This window comes from Aptenodytes patagonicus, chromosome 1 (assembly GCF_965638725.1).
Source record: "Aptenodytes patagonicus chromosome 1, bAptPat1.pri.cur, whole genome shotgun sequence".
Taxonomy (NCBI): domain Eukaryota; kingdom Metazoa; phylum Chordata; class Aves; order Sphenisciformes; family Spheniscidae; genus Aptenodytes; species Aptenodytes patagonicus.
In genome coordinates, this window is record NC_134949.1 from 216,801,552 (window position 1) to 216,817,816 (window position 16,265).

At 39.0% G+C, this 16,265-nt stretch overlaps 1 protein-coding gene across 5 annotated transcripts in view; it reads right to left on the reverse strand.

Moving 5' to 3' along the window:
- FAT3 (FAT atypical cadherin 3) overlaps window positions 1-16,265 on the reverse strand; it is a 346,417-nt gene that overhangs the window by 88,134 nt on the left and 242,018 nt on the right. For all 5 annotated transcript variants that reach the window (XM_076328324.1, XM_076328326.1, XM_076328323.1 and 2 more), the window contains exons 6-8: window positions 13,151-13,290; window positions 3,105-3,380; window positions 1,318-1,528 (exon numbers count right to left, since the gene is read on the reverse strand). In XM_076328324.1, coding sequence (XP_076184439.1) covers window positions 1,318-1,528; window positions 3,105-3,380; window positions 13,151-13,290 — 627 coding nt within the window. The remainder of the gene's footprint in view (window positions 1-1,317; window positions 1,529-3,104; window positions 3,381-13,150; window positions 13,291-16,265) is intronic.

Sequence of the window (16,265 nt, forward strand, 5' to 3'; positions counted from 1 at the left end):
TGGTAAGACCAAATGCAGTGCATAAAGGAAATATTTTTTTTGTAGTACTAAGATCTTTGTAGGATCGCAAGGGTCTAAGTGCAACACTTTTAGCTGCAAAAGACTTCACCTCCTGGTTTGCTTAAGGGACTCTACCTCCACAAAGCATACAGGGTAATGACAGAAAAAAGTTCCTTGGGTCTTCTCTACGCTTCAGGTTATATCAGCTTCATTTAAGGTGTGAGATTGAACTATATGAAGTTAAATTAGTATGAGATGGTGTAGATGTTCTTACTTCGTTACTTATTTTTTGTCATTTAGCCTGTTCCTAATTGATGTAAGCCATCCTAGCTAGTGAAAAGTCTTTATAAAAATATAGGGATAAATAATGAGCCTGTAGGATCAGTGCCTAATGCGGGGAAAGGCTTGTGATCTGATTAATATGGGGACAATCTGCAGTGTATGAAACTTCTTTTTAGGGCAATATAGGTTTAAAGTTTTGCTATTATCACAATGGAAAGATTCATATTACTAAAAAAAAAAAAAAGTAGAAATGAAACATTAAAAAATCCAAAGGTTACAAATTTCTACTTCCTTCTCTCTTTTTCCAGGCACCCCTCTTGTATATATGTTAATGGTTTATCTCAGAGATAATTCTTAACTTCAGATCCGTATGAGCCAGAGGAAGTTACATTCACTTGCATGTGTGGCAAAGATAATGCAAATTTCTCATGACCGTGCTGTTGCACCGGCAGAAGAATGCTTTTGCTGGTACAGATTATGTGGTGAATGTAAATATCCAGAGTTTAACAGCAAAAGCAATTTTAATCTGGTATCACCATGCCCTCCCTTAGTTTCAGGAGACCTTGTGCCATTAGAATGCTACGGCTCTGCTGACAGAAGTTTTTACCATAGCCCTGGTGTTAGTCTCTATGCTCCTCTGATCCGAATATTGGCAAAGATGCCAGGACATACTAGCTGTTGTGGCATTTGTTTATGAAGGATCCACTGTGTACTAGACTGAAGCCAGCAACCTGAAAACAAGTCACTGGCTGTAGCTTTCAAAAACTATCTTCTGTGATGGTTTTGAACCAATGACTTAGAGGTAAAAAGCTCTGTAGCCATCTAGTGAACGTGAATGAGATTCTGTTCTGACAGGTTTTGGGTATAGTAGCTTCAAAATAAAACCCAACTAACAGGAAGGTGTCTCCTTTACCCAGCTCTACAGGAGAAGGTAGGCCAAAGAAGTTGACTTGTGTGTCAAGGCAGACCACCATCACAGCGCTGCTCTGTGTATGGCATGAATCATGACGTTACGTTTTCAGCCTCTGTCCTAACCTGCTTCAATAGTGTAGATAAGCTCTGCGTTTTCTCCTTTGTCTTTGTCCAAAGCTGTGACCTGCAAGACTGCTGATCCAACTGCTGCTGATTCAAACACTGAGGCTTCGTACAACGGGCTGGTAAAGTACGGACTATGGTCATTGGAGTCTTCCACATTTATGATGACTCTGGCCAGGTTTCTTCTATAAGGGAATTCTTGATCTCGGACCTATAAAACAAGTGCATAATACACATCTTGATATCCACCTAGTAAAACTTTATAAATATGACTCATCTGAGTGCTAATAATACTTTCAGTTCTATTTAATACAAAGTAATAAAAAAATCCATTTGTCCCAAAGAACGGTCTAAAATACATTCACACACGAGTTGTGTTAAAGAAACAGGAAGAGCTTAGGGATTTTTTTTTTTTCCACTTGTGAAAAAATGCATGGCAACCAACCATCATGACATGAATTTTTAAAGTGGCAACCACATGACATCTTAAAATTGGTTTTAGGTTTTCAAGAAATATTTTTTTTAATACGTGCTAAATGGTCATGCCTTTGCGCTGCCATTCCCTGCTTTATAGCATAGAGGCAAATATACCTTGCCCATTGCTCCTTCTTTCAAAGAGTTACAAACAATTTTACTCACTATGATCAGTTGTGTGTTAGTCTAGTGCTTCTAGCTGCCAATGAACTTTTTCATCATTATATATGTACATACCTTTTTGAAGATGAAGATACCGATAGTAAACAGAGTAAGAATTACCTTAAGAAGTCCTGAGCACTCCCAACAGAGGTATCATTTATCACACCTCTCTCAACCCCCCCCCAAATATCTCAGCACTGCGACACTAATAATCCCACCAACACAATCCCCAAAAGTTTCGTTCTTCTTAAATAGAGCAAAAAACCTATTCTATCAGGTGGAGATCAAAACCAAGCACCAGGAAATGACCTCTGTTAGCCACGTCTTTCTGTGATTCAGTTTATATTCATTTCTTAGCCTGCTCGCCAAAGGACTTGCAGCTTGTTACTCTGAGCTGAGACCCCACTCAGCTCCTGCTCGCTGGATCTTACACCAGCTCTCTGATTCCTAGGGACCCCACCCAAAGATGGCCCCATACCTAACACGTCATAAGCTGTTCCTTCAAAGATCTCTTCTGCAGGAGTCTTAAGTGGTTAAAGAAAATAGCAGACTACAATTTTTTTTTTATTAACCTCCAGTCCATAATATACATTCTTCCCTTGAAAACAGACAGACTTATGTTCTGTAATTTAGGCACACTGAGCAAAAAATGGTAATTAACTTTTTTCTCCATACCCAAACATTTGGAAATTTAGATGAAAGCTATTTTGTATATCAACAGTTTATGTACTGAAATAAGTCCGTAAAAGTAAACTATAAAAGAGGCTTGTATTCAGAACGGCTATAGCATTCTCTGTGGCAAGAAAGCAGTTATCTCCCTGTGAATAACTTCTCAAATCACTTGCAGCCTCACTTCAGAAACTCTAAAAATTACCTTGAGTGAAAGGACCAGATGCCAAGAGATTAAATAATTTCCTGCTTGCTCTCCCTTGAGATAGCAAATCATATCATATTCCATACAATGAATTCACAGTAAGTTTTCCAAAAAGCCCAAATACAAAATGTAAAATAAATACACAGCAGGGCAGGCAAAATGAAATTAATGACTACTTACTGCACTAAGAGTCCTTTGCTCATGCAAAGACTAAGGCACATATGCACGTGAAGCAGCAGTGATTGTGTCCTGAGCCAAGTGAATATTGCATTCTTACCATGACATTAAGGATGTGCTTATCTTGAGCTTCGTGGTCTAATCTCTCAGCAGTATAGAGCACCCCAGTGCTGGGATCAATTCTGAATTTTCTCACGCTGACTATATCAATGCTGCTGTGAATAGTGTAGCTCAGCTTATGCTTTTCATCTCTGTCTATAGCTTCAATTTGCAGAATTTCAGTATCAGGGAGGATGTCCTCTGAAATGGTGACATCGTAACTTGGGTGAGAGAATTCTGGGCCATTATCATTGTTATCCAACACTTTGATAAGAACCTATAGTTAATAAAAGAAAAACATTTGAAGTTATTGAAGTCTAGACAGATTAATGAATATGCACCTAGAGAAATATAATTTACTTTAGATGGCTGATGATGTTATGCTGCTGTATGGTGGGACTGAGAAACATCATTAAATCCTTACTGTTCAGATCAAAAGAAATAGTAAGGATATGACTTTGGAGGCAAAATGTTCCTAATTATAAGACCTACTCAGAGCCTGACAAAGAAGTCCATATTTTCAGTATCTATAGATTGGAAAATATTCCTGCAATGGTCATAGGAAAGGTTTTGTTGTCCTTTGTAACTGCTCTGGTTACAAGAGACTTCTAGAGCTATTATGGGACTTCCTTTCCCCATCACTATTAATAAGGCTATAAAAGAATCCTTTTCATGTTACTTAAATCTGCTTTTTATACAGTCAAGATTTGGCTAAATCCTGTGTTGTTTTCTGCCCGATACATTGCGTTGGGACGCACTAGCAATGTCAAATCATGACAGCAGTGGAGACTTCAAGTTGCTGTTACACCTTAGGCTGTTAGGAACAGTGACACTTGATGAGGCGAGAACAGGAGACATGACCTCACGACCAAGCAAGCCCACCCCATACAGTTCAATACATACCACCACGGACAGGTAATCTCAGGACACTGGTGACAGGAAATGATTATTTCATCCTTGTTCTTCCTTTGCCAGTGATGGTTGTCTTTATTGCCAACTAATTCACTTTCCCCTCGAACACCTATTTGCCTCCCTTCTGTTGCAGTTTACGAACCGTAGGACTTCCACTAAAAATGTGAATGAACGCTGTGCCATTTGCTTCAAGTCTGTCTTTAAAACCTCGGTATTGATCCCTAAAGAAACTTGGAGAGGGCAAAGGCAGCCAGGATGCTGCTGTTGCTGCCTATTACACCCAGTTCAATATATCACAAGCTGACCCTGGTAACTAATAAGAATCACTATTTTCCAAACTTTGCCTTTCAAAAGTTACGTGACTATGCAATGTTATGCGTGTGTGGCTCCGATTGGTTTTGCGCTTTTCACTATTGGAGGAGTCACTCCCTGGAGAAAATTTGGTTTCCAGACTTTGTATGCTATAGATTACTTTGGGCAGCGTGGCAGCAAAACCCTTGACAAACTACGTAATACTGGAAGACAAAATGCAAAGAATTGCCTCTTTTTCAGTACTGTTTTAGTACACACCTAATTTTACAGTGAGTGAAATGGAACAATCTTTTTATTCAAAGGCTTTGAAATAAGAAATAGTCCAATGAACGACATGGGAAAGGCCATGCACAGGACTTTTCCCTAAGACTAGGAGACTTGACCCATCCCTCATGATATTTTCTTTGTTGTTCTGAAAAGTACTTGGCTCTTTTTTAAGCAAATATTTTATTACTTTGCTTGATAAAGCCCTGTTCACCCATACTTTCTTAACAGAAGAAAAATACAGTTATACTTTTACTGCAATATTGGACAAACAGATGTTGGCCTCAGAGAGAAATGAAACTTTAGATTTCCATGATATGTGGAAGGTTTTGCAAAACACATTACCAAAAGGAACATGAGCAATTGTAAGCTGCAGTTGTAATGAACTAGCCTGGGAACTGTTTAAAAGACAGCGGAAATAAAATGCTCTGTAAGTTAAATGGCATAGAACTTCATCTGCGCATTCCATACAATTTAATTTTCACCAGATTATGGTACGCCAGAGTGAAGCAGGGCGAAGCCTATATTAAGTTATGCTTCAGTCTTGGACAGATAGCAATAAAATTGGGGGGAACTATACATTGCTGAGCCTATAATAATGATGAAGAGTTACTTAGAATCATAGAATCATAGAATAGTTTGGGTTGGAAGGGACCTTTAAAGGTCATCTAGTCCAACCCCCCCTGCCGTGGGGGCAAATATAAAAAGCATAGCTTTTTGTATTTTTGTTGGTGCTGTACAATATATCAAGGCATGTTTCTGACCTGACTGAGAAAAAAAAAGCCAAACCCACATCTGAAAAATATGTGAAGAAATGAGTTGTAATATATGAAAGAAAGCCCTCGGAAAAAATGAAAGTCTTCAACTCTACTCTAATGGAACACAGAGCCAGTGCTGAACCACTTTTGTTACTGTAAGGAAGAGACACTGAAACAATATGCGTTGGGGATAATCTGATTACCAGTGTTTAATACTTGAAGGCATCTTCTCGAGCAGTTTTGATACCCTCAGTCCTTGCCAGGTAGCACTGTAACATGGCTGATTATTTTACTGCTGCATTGTTAACACAGACAACACCACAATTTATTTTACTTTCAATTAGTGGCCAAAAACTTTGTCATGTATCATTTTAGATAGTCTAACAGAGAAGTAAAAACTTTTCAAATGGATTAGACTGAAAATACCAAGAGCGTTTGATATTGCTGATGCTAGTACAGCACAGTCTACCTTGAACAAGTAAGCTGCCATGTGAGGGACAGGCTTGTATCTGTGAATTTGTTTTTAACATTGCTGTGTGCAAGCTCAAGCTATTCTGTAAGAAAAAAAAAAAAAGTACAGATGCACAACAATGTGTCTTAAAGGTACTGCTACAGCGGTGGCATGCTGTTTTGTCTGCGTGGTGTGTGATCACCCCAGTGCTGGGGTTCACTTCCCATTATAGCTAATGCATTTTGGGATCACTGGCAAATTGGGAAAGCAGAGGAGGGCATAAAGCTTTATCCACCACAAAGCTTGCACTGTGACTGTGCGAGCCACAGCTCCATGATTTATGCCTTCACTAGACTGCATAAACTAAACAGGGTGGGACTGGATCAGCATCAGAGACCAAGGGTAAGCCATGAGACTATGGAAATTATAGCATGGATTCACAAAGCAGCATTTCTTCCCACTGAAAAAGGTATAAGCTAATGCCCTGACACACAGATACGGACCATGACGGTGCTTGGGGAGTGCCAGGTATGGAGAGGGCAAAAGATAAAAAAATTGAGGTCCTCATTCACTGTGGTCATCAAACTTACAGGGAACTATGCACTTAAAATTGCTTTGATAGTTTCCAGAAAAGAACGTTTTTGGTTTGGGTTTTTTTTTTCTTTCACTTCATATCTACTGTAAGACTGATCAAGTTCTTGTTTAAGTGGCAGGCATCTTCCTCCCCAGAGATGACAGTATTTTAATGATTTGTCAAGTGATCCACATTGAAATACGCATTATTTATTACATACTCTACATTTCAACAGCCACTTCCATCTGGAGATGGAAGGCAATGGGTTAGAGATGCTAATGAATAAAGAGGTCATTATTGATTCACAATTTCTTCTATTAAAGCAGTTAAGAGTATTTCTAATTTTTGTCAGCCATCCCTCAAAATCCCCGAGAGTCAACCGTAATTTTAACATTACGGTCTCTCCTTTACTAGAGGGGGGTGGATTTTCCTTGCAACAAAAGAAAGTTAGATTATATATGGGAATACTGATTATACAGAGCTCTGTTAAACCCACAGGCTATGGAAAGGGAGAAAATGGAACTCTTTTATGTTCTTAAAAATTTAACTGTCTTGGGAGCTACTTGAAACAAAATCAGGTAAAATAAAATGGAACTTAAGTGCCATTTTAAATAGATATTAGTCCTTACAACATTTTTGAGGAGCAAGTGACGATTATTATCCCCATCCTTTGCCCAGGAAAACACTGCCTTGCAGCAAGGTTAAATGACTTACCAAAGCCACACGAGAAGCGCAGTGGCAAAGCTGGGAAGATATTTTAAGTTTATTTTTGAGCCACCCCCCTTTTATTAGGTCACCTTAAAATGCCACCTTCCTATGCAGAAGATTTCCTGCTCCAGCAGGATGACTTCTAGTAAGGTGTTACTTAAAAAGAGGGAGCAATCTTTTCCCTTAATAAAGGACGAATGTTACACTGACATGAACACCAGGCTCATAGAAAATCTGATCCTACAAACATATGTGAAGTTGAGTAAGCTGAATTCTACCAGATAGTTAATATGAGGAAAGTTACTCAAATTCGTTTAACGGCTGCCAAACTCAGGCATAAAATCTTGGTACTACTGGTAAATTTTCCACTGACTTCAAAAGGGCCAGCATTCTGCTCCTTGAAGCCTTAAGCTTCAGCCAGCCTGTAGCATGTCTTCCACCCAAAATCAAGTGTTATCCTTCTGAAGTGACTCAAAGACTCACAGTGTATGTGTAATTTAATACTTTCTTCATATTTATTTCCAAACGGAAGATATGGCAAGAATGAGTTTTGTTGCATAAATATCCTTCATTACTGTGTAGATGCCTGGGCTGTTAAGCTGTGACAATACCCATTGTGTAAAATCAAAGACAGGCTTTAAAAGTTTCCTAACATATCTCCAAAAGGTGACAAATAGAAATGTTTACTATTTGTTTGCTGCTAAGTAGGGATGTCTCTTTGCTGAGGACTGTGCAAGGTTACTGACTAAACCACTTTTCATAGACAAACATTAGCTGCAAGTCTTTTTTCCACGCTCGTAAAGCGAACATGCACCAAAGCAGTCTCTGCCCGGTTATCCTTGAAAGCTCATATCTTTTCCAGCGTGTCGTGGGCTCCAGAAAGGCAGGCTTGCCTCCTTCTGCTTCCATTGTGCAAAGCCTAATTTATAGTCTGAACAAGCACCTCGCTATAAAAGATTTGCTTCTCCCTGCTCACTTCCTATTTCCCACAGTTAAAGCAAGTTTCAAATAAAAGATTCACGGGCCTCCAAGCTTACAAATTAGGCAAAGTAACACTCAGAGCATTAGCAAAGACTTTGTATTCAAAATGGTAAGTGAAAGGCCTAGAGAAATACAATCAAATCAAAGCAGGACAAAACCTAATGCAGGAAGTCTCTCCAAAGCTGTTTTTAATGTTGCCCATCACAAATACCTTTGGTTCAGGCACAAATGTATTTGAGTGAAAACTGGATAAATGCCAGGAGCTGCTTTAGAGACATTTGAAGCTGGAAGAATCTGCTTGGCTAATTGCTTGGTCTGGGCACAGTGTTGTAGTACAACCTATTAAGTGCCTGAATTGCTTAAACTCAGGTTACGCTTTTGTACAAGTTTTGAAAACCTATTTTGATTTAATATTGCTTTCAATAGTGTTACCACACAGCTTTATTTGCTACTTCCTGACAAGTTTTTCTCTCTCCCAAACCCCAACCTTAACATAAAAATGCCAATAGTTTCCCTACTGACCTCAGTGGCCTGTTATTTATACTTTACTGTGCCCCTTGTGTTATGTTAAAATGGGGGAAAAAGTCTTGTTTCACAGGCAAGGCAGTGCTGAGATCGCTGGATGGGACAAAAAAATCAAGGATTGGGTTGGTTCTAGTTTGGAGGAAACATGCAACTGAGCAGAAGTGAAAAACTGAATTGAAACACCACATCTTCTTGTCCATCCTAGAAGAATCCACAGCTCAGAACCTCTTCTGGTGGGCTCTAATGTCTTATCTACATTTTGGCCATGGTCCTCTAAGACGAGCTTTTCACCCTTCAGTTAAAAGAACCACCCTCACTCACGGTGATTGATCAGTTCCTCTTTGTTAAGAAACAATCTTATAAAGAAAAGGTGTTCTTTGAAAGGTGAGAGCAAGTTTAGTATCCTGAATCTCACAGCTAAAGGTCAATCCTGAGCAGAAGAATAAAAGTCCACAACCTTCTGCAAGGAGAGACAGAAAGGGGCCATAAGCAGTAACTTCTCCCATCTGCTCTTCCAGCCTGGTTGGCTCCATGTATTGATCTACAAAAACTTTTCAAAGGGAACTCTATGCTCCTCTCAGTGCCCACTCTACTGGGAAATAGTGAGATGGTTTTGCAGTAAGTGAAACTGAGGCACTTTTTGCCTCCTAGCTTGGAAGCATCAGCCTTCATGCTTTAAAGCATCTTTTTTATAGTGGTTAGGATGATGAGAAAGAAGGAGAAGGCAAGAAAATAAGCAAGAAGTAAAAGTGTCTTTTTCATATAATACCATGACTCCAGGAGGCTCTTCTTAAAAAAAAAAAAAATTATCTGCTAGTACAACATTCTCAATAAAAGTGAAAAATTATCATCACTTAGTTGATTGTTCCCCACTGTACTGTACTTCTGTGGGTATTTTAGCAAAACTCAACAGTATGCACTACAAATAAATAAATAAATGCTATTCCTATGTTGTGCTTGGATGTAAAGGGTCTGAGTCGTTCAGTAAAAAAAAGGAGGCTTTGGGATAAACCTGACTCATGACCAAGAGAACCTCTAATGTTACACAGTCGGTCAAAATTGTTGCAGGAGTGGGCATTTAGATACCATTACACTGATTTCTTGCTGGGAGGTTCCTCTTTCTGCTCAAGTGAGGGCAAAAGACCCTTTTCAGGCTGAAGGGAGGTGGTGGCAGTGGCGAGCAGCAGGGTCACTGCACAGAGCCGCTGTCCTGGCTCTCTCCAGCGCTTGGGATGCAGAAGCCCTGTTCCCTCCCCAAGGCCAACAGCTCGCCTGGCAGCTGCAGGAATTGCATTTTGCGGGGATTTAGAGCCAACGTATGCCTTCAGCCTTTAATAAATTACCACGTGGCCTTGAGCAATGATGAATTAAGCTAAGGGAAAAACCCAAAAGCTCTCCCTGGCTAAGTCAGGAGACTTAGCCTTCCTAGAAGTTAATCAGCGTGACAGAAGCTTTATACCCACACTCCAAATATATAAATCAAGTGAGTCAACATTTCTTCGTCTTTGCCCCCTCCATCCCTCCCCATCATAGCTGTGCTGCCGGGATGGCTGGGGCTCAGCTGCACGGGCAGCACAGTGAGTAGCAGAGGCTCAACAAGTCCTGGCACTTTGCTTCTCACTTTGGAGACTGTATTCCTTTTTGGAATCCTGATCATGCCCAAACCAAATAGGCTTTCAGTGACAAAGGAAATTTTTTTTTGTTTTTTTTTTTTTTAATATTCCTTATGTTCTTTTCACCTCTTTTCACAACAGTGAACTGCTAATACAACAGATGTAACTTTTAAATCAAAATTATTTCCTTCCTCTCACAGTACGACAGTGAACCATGTGCGCAGAAAGGCTTGAAGGAAGCGAACAGTTTATTGGAGTTTCAGGCGTGCAGGAACATTGCTGAAGAAACTTACACAAGTCCGTGCCAGGGATCATGTTACCGAAGCAAAAACCTTTGGCATTTTTATACTGTATTTTACCACCTCCAACTGTGTAATAGCCAAAAGGCCAGGAAGAGATAAAGGGAAACAGGTGGGGTGGAATAAAAAGCAAGACTGTTCCATTTGGCATGGTGATGATCAGCTGTTTCATAATAAACCATCGCATTTTGGGGGGGCTTTATATTATTTTATTGTTACACAAAGGGATGAATTTATACATTTCCTTTCCCCCCGCTTCCTCTCCTACCATATCTTCTTGCAGCTGTAGTTAAAAATGTAGGTTTTTGTCTCATGTGTATGAGACAAAATACTTACAATGTCATTTTATCAAAACTCAGAACAAAGCCACTCAGAGTCATCAGTAGATGCTTTTTTGACTCTTTCTATGACATATTTTACTTAACCTATCAGTTTGATTTTTTATTATTGTTCTAAAAGGGAATAAAGATGAATAAGGTTACCAAAGAGTCCAAAGTACAGTCAAAAATACAGTATGAAAGTTTTGTAAAAGGGAGAGATAATTAGGCAGGCCATAATTCTGGCAGCTTTGAGATAATGATGACATTTGAAATCTCTGTTGTGAAGAGCAAAAGAAACACATTCTCAGTTGTTGTCCGGGCCACAATTAAATACTTAAACAGTATCCACATGGAGAGAAGGAGGAAAGAAGGGCCTGTACCCACCGATGATTATCTAATGCTATACTATTGCAATCTTAAATGACTATCTTACGTTTTTAAATAGGTCATATTACTGTTACAAAGAATGCTCAGGCTTCTTTTAGAATGCAACAGCTTTACTGAAATATGGTTATACCATATGTTTTAATTAAAAATGTAGGGTTTTCATCAAAATCAGTTTTGAGGACTGTCATAGGGGTCAACTTATTAAATCATAAGCAGCAAAAACAATAAACATAATATCTGTAAGAAGAGAAATTGCTTGTATCCAGCATGTTTGAAATTCCCTGTGCTTTTTAATATTTGTTTGGCTGAAATGTTTACAAGGAAAAAAATGTCATGTTAAGGATTCAACAACACAGTTCTGAAATGTGGACCGAGAGTGTCGCCAAGATTAAAAAACAAAGCAAAACAAAAAACTGCTCAAGGGCTGAAGAAAATGCCTTATGGAAAGGGTACGTAAGGAGGTCAGTCATTCTCCTTCGCTTGTCTACCAGAAGACTGGGAGGTGAATTGACTTCCTGGGGAGAAAATACTGTTTTTTAAAGAGCTCTTTAATCGAGCAGAGAAAGGCATAACAGGGAATATAGGCCAGATATAATCAAGTTAAAAATAAGGGATGTTTTTAGCAGAGATGCAATGAATTACTTAAACTAACAGGAAAAATAGCAGATTTCCTACCACCTAACTTACTATCAACTGATGTTTTCTTATCAAGAGTGGACTATCAAGAGAAATTATCAGATAGGATACTTAGAGATTTTAGGGCTGGTTATAAACAGGAATTCAGATTAGAGAAAGCACTCGGCGATTTAACAGTCTCTTAGGAAAGTTGGTGTTGTGACTCAGTGAATACAGATTTACATCTGAACCATTTGAGCAAAAAGGCAAGGTAAAACAGAAGCATCTGCGTGTGCATGCATACATGTAAATATAAAAAATGTTCAGGCCTTCCTTCTGCATTATAAAGAAGCAAATAACATCACAAACCTATTTTTTTCATTTCCTCTATAAACCACATTTAATCCAGGATTTGAGGCTGCTCACAGGTGTCCTCTACCAGTATGCATTTTTCCCTACGTGTCAAATAATATTCAGACTAGAGGCACACTTTACACTTGGGCAGTAATTCAGCTGTAGGATTTCAGGCCCTAGCTAATCCATACCCCACAGCTCCACCTCCTATTAAAGGATTTTGCTCTTTGAAGTCTCCCTGGTGCCACCTGTCCCAGTGCCATGACCCTGACCATGTCCCAACTCGAAACTGGTTCCCACCAAACAGATATCCAGGCTCTGCATCAGGATCTCTCCAACAAGGATGTGTCGGAGACAGCATTATCCCAGACCTTCACGTTTATCTGACCTGACTTTTTAATTGCTGAAAGGCACTGACCCTGATAAGCAAGTCTGGTTTTAAAGGGTTCACTGGGGCTGTTCCCCAGAAGACAATGTAATCGCAGGCAGTGACACTAAAGGAGAGATCCTTTGAATTTTAAGTTTCCCCTCTGAACAATTTCTTCTCTGAACAATTGATCCTGTGTCCCACATTTGGGTCTTGGGAGGATGAGAGGTATAAACTCCATTTAATATGATCAATAGCAATATTCCCCAACACTACAGAAGCACTATTGTATTTTGGACCATTACGGGGCGATACAATTGTCAAAATCTAAGCTTTGCTGCCTGTGATAGGGACTCTCTCAGCTGGAGGAAGGCAAATTACTTTCGTGTGAGCACGAAGAGGACAAAAGGAGAAATACCGCTTTGAAACATTCAACAGCCGATTCTTTACAACCAGATGGAAAGGCTCCGAAAAATGTCCCCTCCATTAGTTAACAGTGGTCTCAAAGGATGAGGTTTTATTTGAATGGCAAAATTATTAATTTTTATAGCATATACATTCCACTAATAAATTAAAAACTTGCCAAGAAAGGAATGTGATATTCTACCTGAGTCGTGGCAATGTTTGTTCCATCGGTGACCTCCACAGTCATATTATATATTGACCTCTGCTCTGCATCCAAGGGCTTTGCAATGACAATAGTGCCCACTCCCTTCTCCGCGTCGAAAGAACTATCGTAATTCCCTCCTAATTGTTGCACAAAAATACAATTAAATTAGCCATCTCTGGAAAATGTCCATTGAAAATGTTCCTAGAAGTGGGCATATCTGTTTACTGGCATCCATCTTAACGGTTTGCCTTAGCATACACAGTACATCTACTGATACTTCTTTGTTCATAACTCATTTATATTTCAAAGCACAGTTTGTATATTGGAAAGCAGATATAATTAAAATGCACTGCAAGAAAAAAAATCTAGCAGTATATTTAAGTGAACCATAACTGAGTCTATAAAAAGAATCAAACGGCTATAAGCCCATAAGATGTGTGCCCTTGTAGTTTGGATAATGAACAAGCACAATTATCTTTTTGTATAAAAATCATTTAAAGAGGGTTTTATTCTGCAAATTTTATTTTCAGAAAATTCTCACTGATGCTCGTGGGTGCAAAGACTGTCAACTGAGTCTTTAAAAATTACAATTATAATCAATTTAAAAAATGCAAATAGAGATTTGTTATGTTAATTTCAAGGACAATGATAATTACTGGCAGCAAAGGTCAAATTCTACCAGTCTTTTAGGAATTATTTAAATAGATCTGACAGGATACATATCATAAATTCCTTTCCATTAAAAAAACCCTCACAAAGCACTGTTCTGAAACTAATATCCCCTTATCCTGTCACACACTGAATGATGCAGCAGTGGGAAAACCCTCCTGAGTCTCAGGTGAAAAAAAAAAAGGAAAAAGAAAAAAAAATCTATTAAAAAGTAAGAGAGAGCCATAAATAATGTGAGATTAAAGGGTTACAGGATTTCTCAGCCACAGCTGTAGTTTATAGATTAGAACCACTTGTTATGTTCAAAAGTAAAGCACACACTCCCTGCTGCTAAGCTGCTTCTTACTCACTCATCTATAAAGTGGAATTTATTACGAGTTGAGTCTGAAATTTTTGGAGGCTGGGGACAGGGAGAGGTGGAACACAACACTGCTGACAAACTAACTCTGAAGGTATATTCATCACACAGCAATGCAATGCCACTAGCTACAGTCTCTGACAACCCAGTTCTACAAAGCAGAAAAGGCTTTCAAATCCCAAAATCTTACACAAAACTTGTGTAAGAGCTGCTCAGACCTCTTGGGATTAGATCCACAGGTAGAAAAACATCCATTCCATTGACTTAGCTCTCGTGCAATATATATAGAGAGATATATATTTGAATGGCTGATGTATTATCACAAAATGGCTCTCATTTTAGGGCTGGGGACAGAGAAGCAAAGGGAACAGTCTTCCTTGCTCTACCATCAAGTCTTGCACCTGCATGGTTTGCTGACCAACAACCGGCATTATTCTCAGAAACAGTCATGCATTTAGTGAGAGGAAAAAGGTTTTGACATTCCAAGAAGTTGAAGATTAGGAGGAATCGGTGAAATCACAGCCCCTGAATTCCTTAACGTGAAGAAACCCTCACTTCTCTCTACCTCTTGCACAGGCTATTGCAAAGAAAGTGTAAGCTAGAAGAAGCACTGCTCTGTCCATATCTGCCTTGGAGGCCATTCAAGGAGGGGGAGAAGAAAGGGAGAGGAGGGATGAGAGTGCAGGTGATCTACACAAAGAAAAGGCAGAATTGGTGAACTTCTGCCCACTGAAATGATCAAAACGTAGTCGTTTCAGACATACCATCAGACTTCCCTATGCTGAATATATGTATATACATGTATATAGCTCTGAGCCTAATAGATGAAGTTGTGGTTCTCCAGGAAAACACTGACACTGGATCTGCTGTGATTTATGGTGGATAGAAACATTGCTTATTCCCTAACCTCCTTCTGCAAGCCCAAATTGCATATTTTTCTAAATTGATATATATATATTTAATACTATTTGATGCTAGAAAAAAACCCCCATAATTGTCCTTGACATTTAAGCAATACCAAGGTATTTGGACATTGATCATCTCTTCAGTGTTTTGTTTTGGTTTGGTTTGGTTTTTTAAAGTTAGTCTGGAAGAAAAAGATGCTGTCTCCCAATTAATGTTTTAAATTGATTTACTTGAGAAAAATCGTACCATGAAAACCAACTCTGAAGAAAAGCTTCCTTTGAAGAAGAGAGTTTGAGATTCTTGCAAGGAAATCTCTGCTGAAATGAAGCTAGCCTTGGGACAGTAGGCACTTTACAAAAAGAATGTTTCATACTGATAACCATGAAAACAAAATGAAAGCCTGTACTTCAAGGTGCTTAATAACCATCTTAACAAGCAATCAAAAATTATATGCTATCAACTGGCATACACTTCCAAAGAAACCCTGCCTTTAAAACTTCCAAGAAGTAAAATGGAAGGATTAGCAATAAATGTTTTAAATGCCTTTCCTCTGTTGGCTTAGAGCTGGGTTTGCAGGGCACTACACAGTGTATTGCAAATACATCAACTTCTTCAAGCCATTTTCATTAAGTGCAGTATATTCTTCCCCTAAAATAAGAACTGAATCCACCATATGAGCTTTTTATATGCTATTCACATCTTCCAAAATGGTCTAGTGACAAACAAATAAATCTTGGTTACCAGCCACCCCACTCTAGCCTATACTTGTAACTAACCAGACAATGCACTTTATTTCACATTGATTAATTTTCTATTAAACAATGCAGAAGCTACATCAAACACTGAGACAGAGATGGATCAGAGAACATCCTGCTGTGAGATTTGTGATTATAATCTCTTTTGGAGTGAAATACTGATTTATTCCTGATTCAGTCTGGTACATTTTAACAGACCGTGGTCAGCTGTTGACAATGAAGATCCACTCAGATGGCTGAACTTCTGGGAATATTGCTTGAGATATTGAGTCCTGCCTCTCATCTGGAGTACTAGAGGTGGTCTGGAAATGCTTTGTACGGCTCCTCAGCCTTCATATACCCTCAAAACAGCTCCTCATGATGAATGCTTCTGAAGTTGCACTTAAGCACTGAAGAATAATTAATGAATTAGGTATAAATGCTA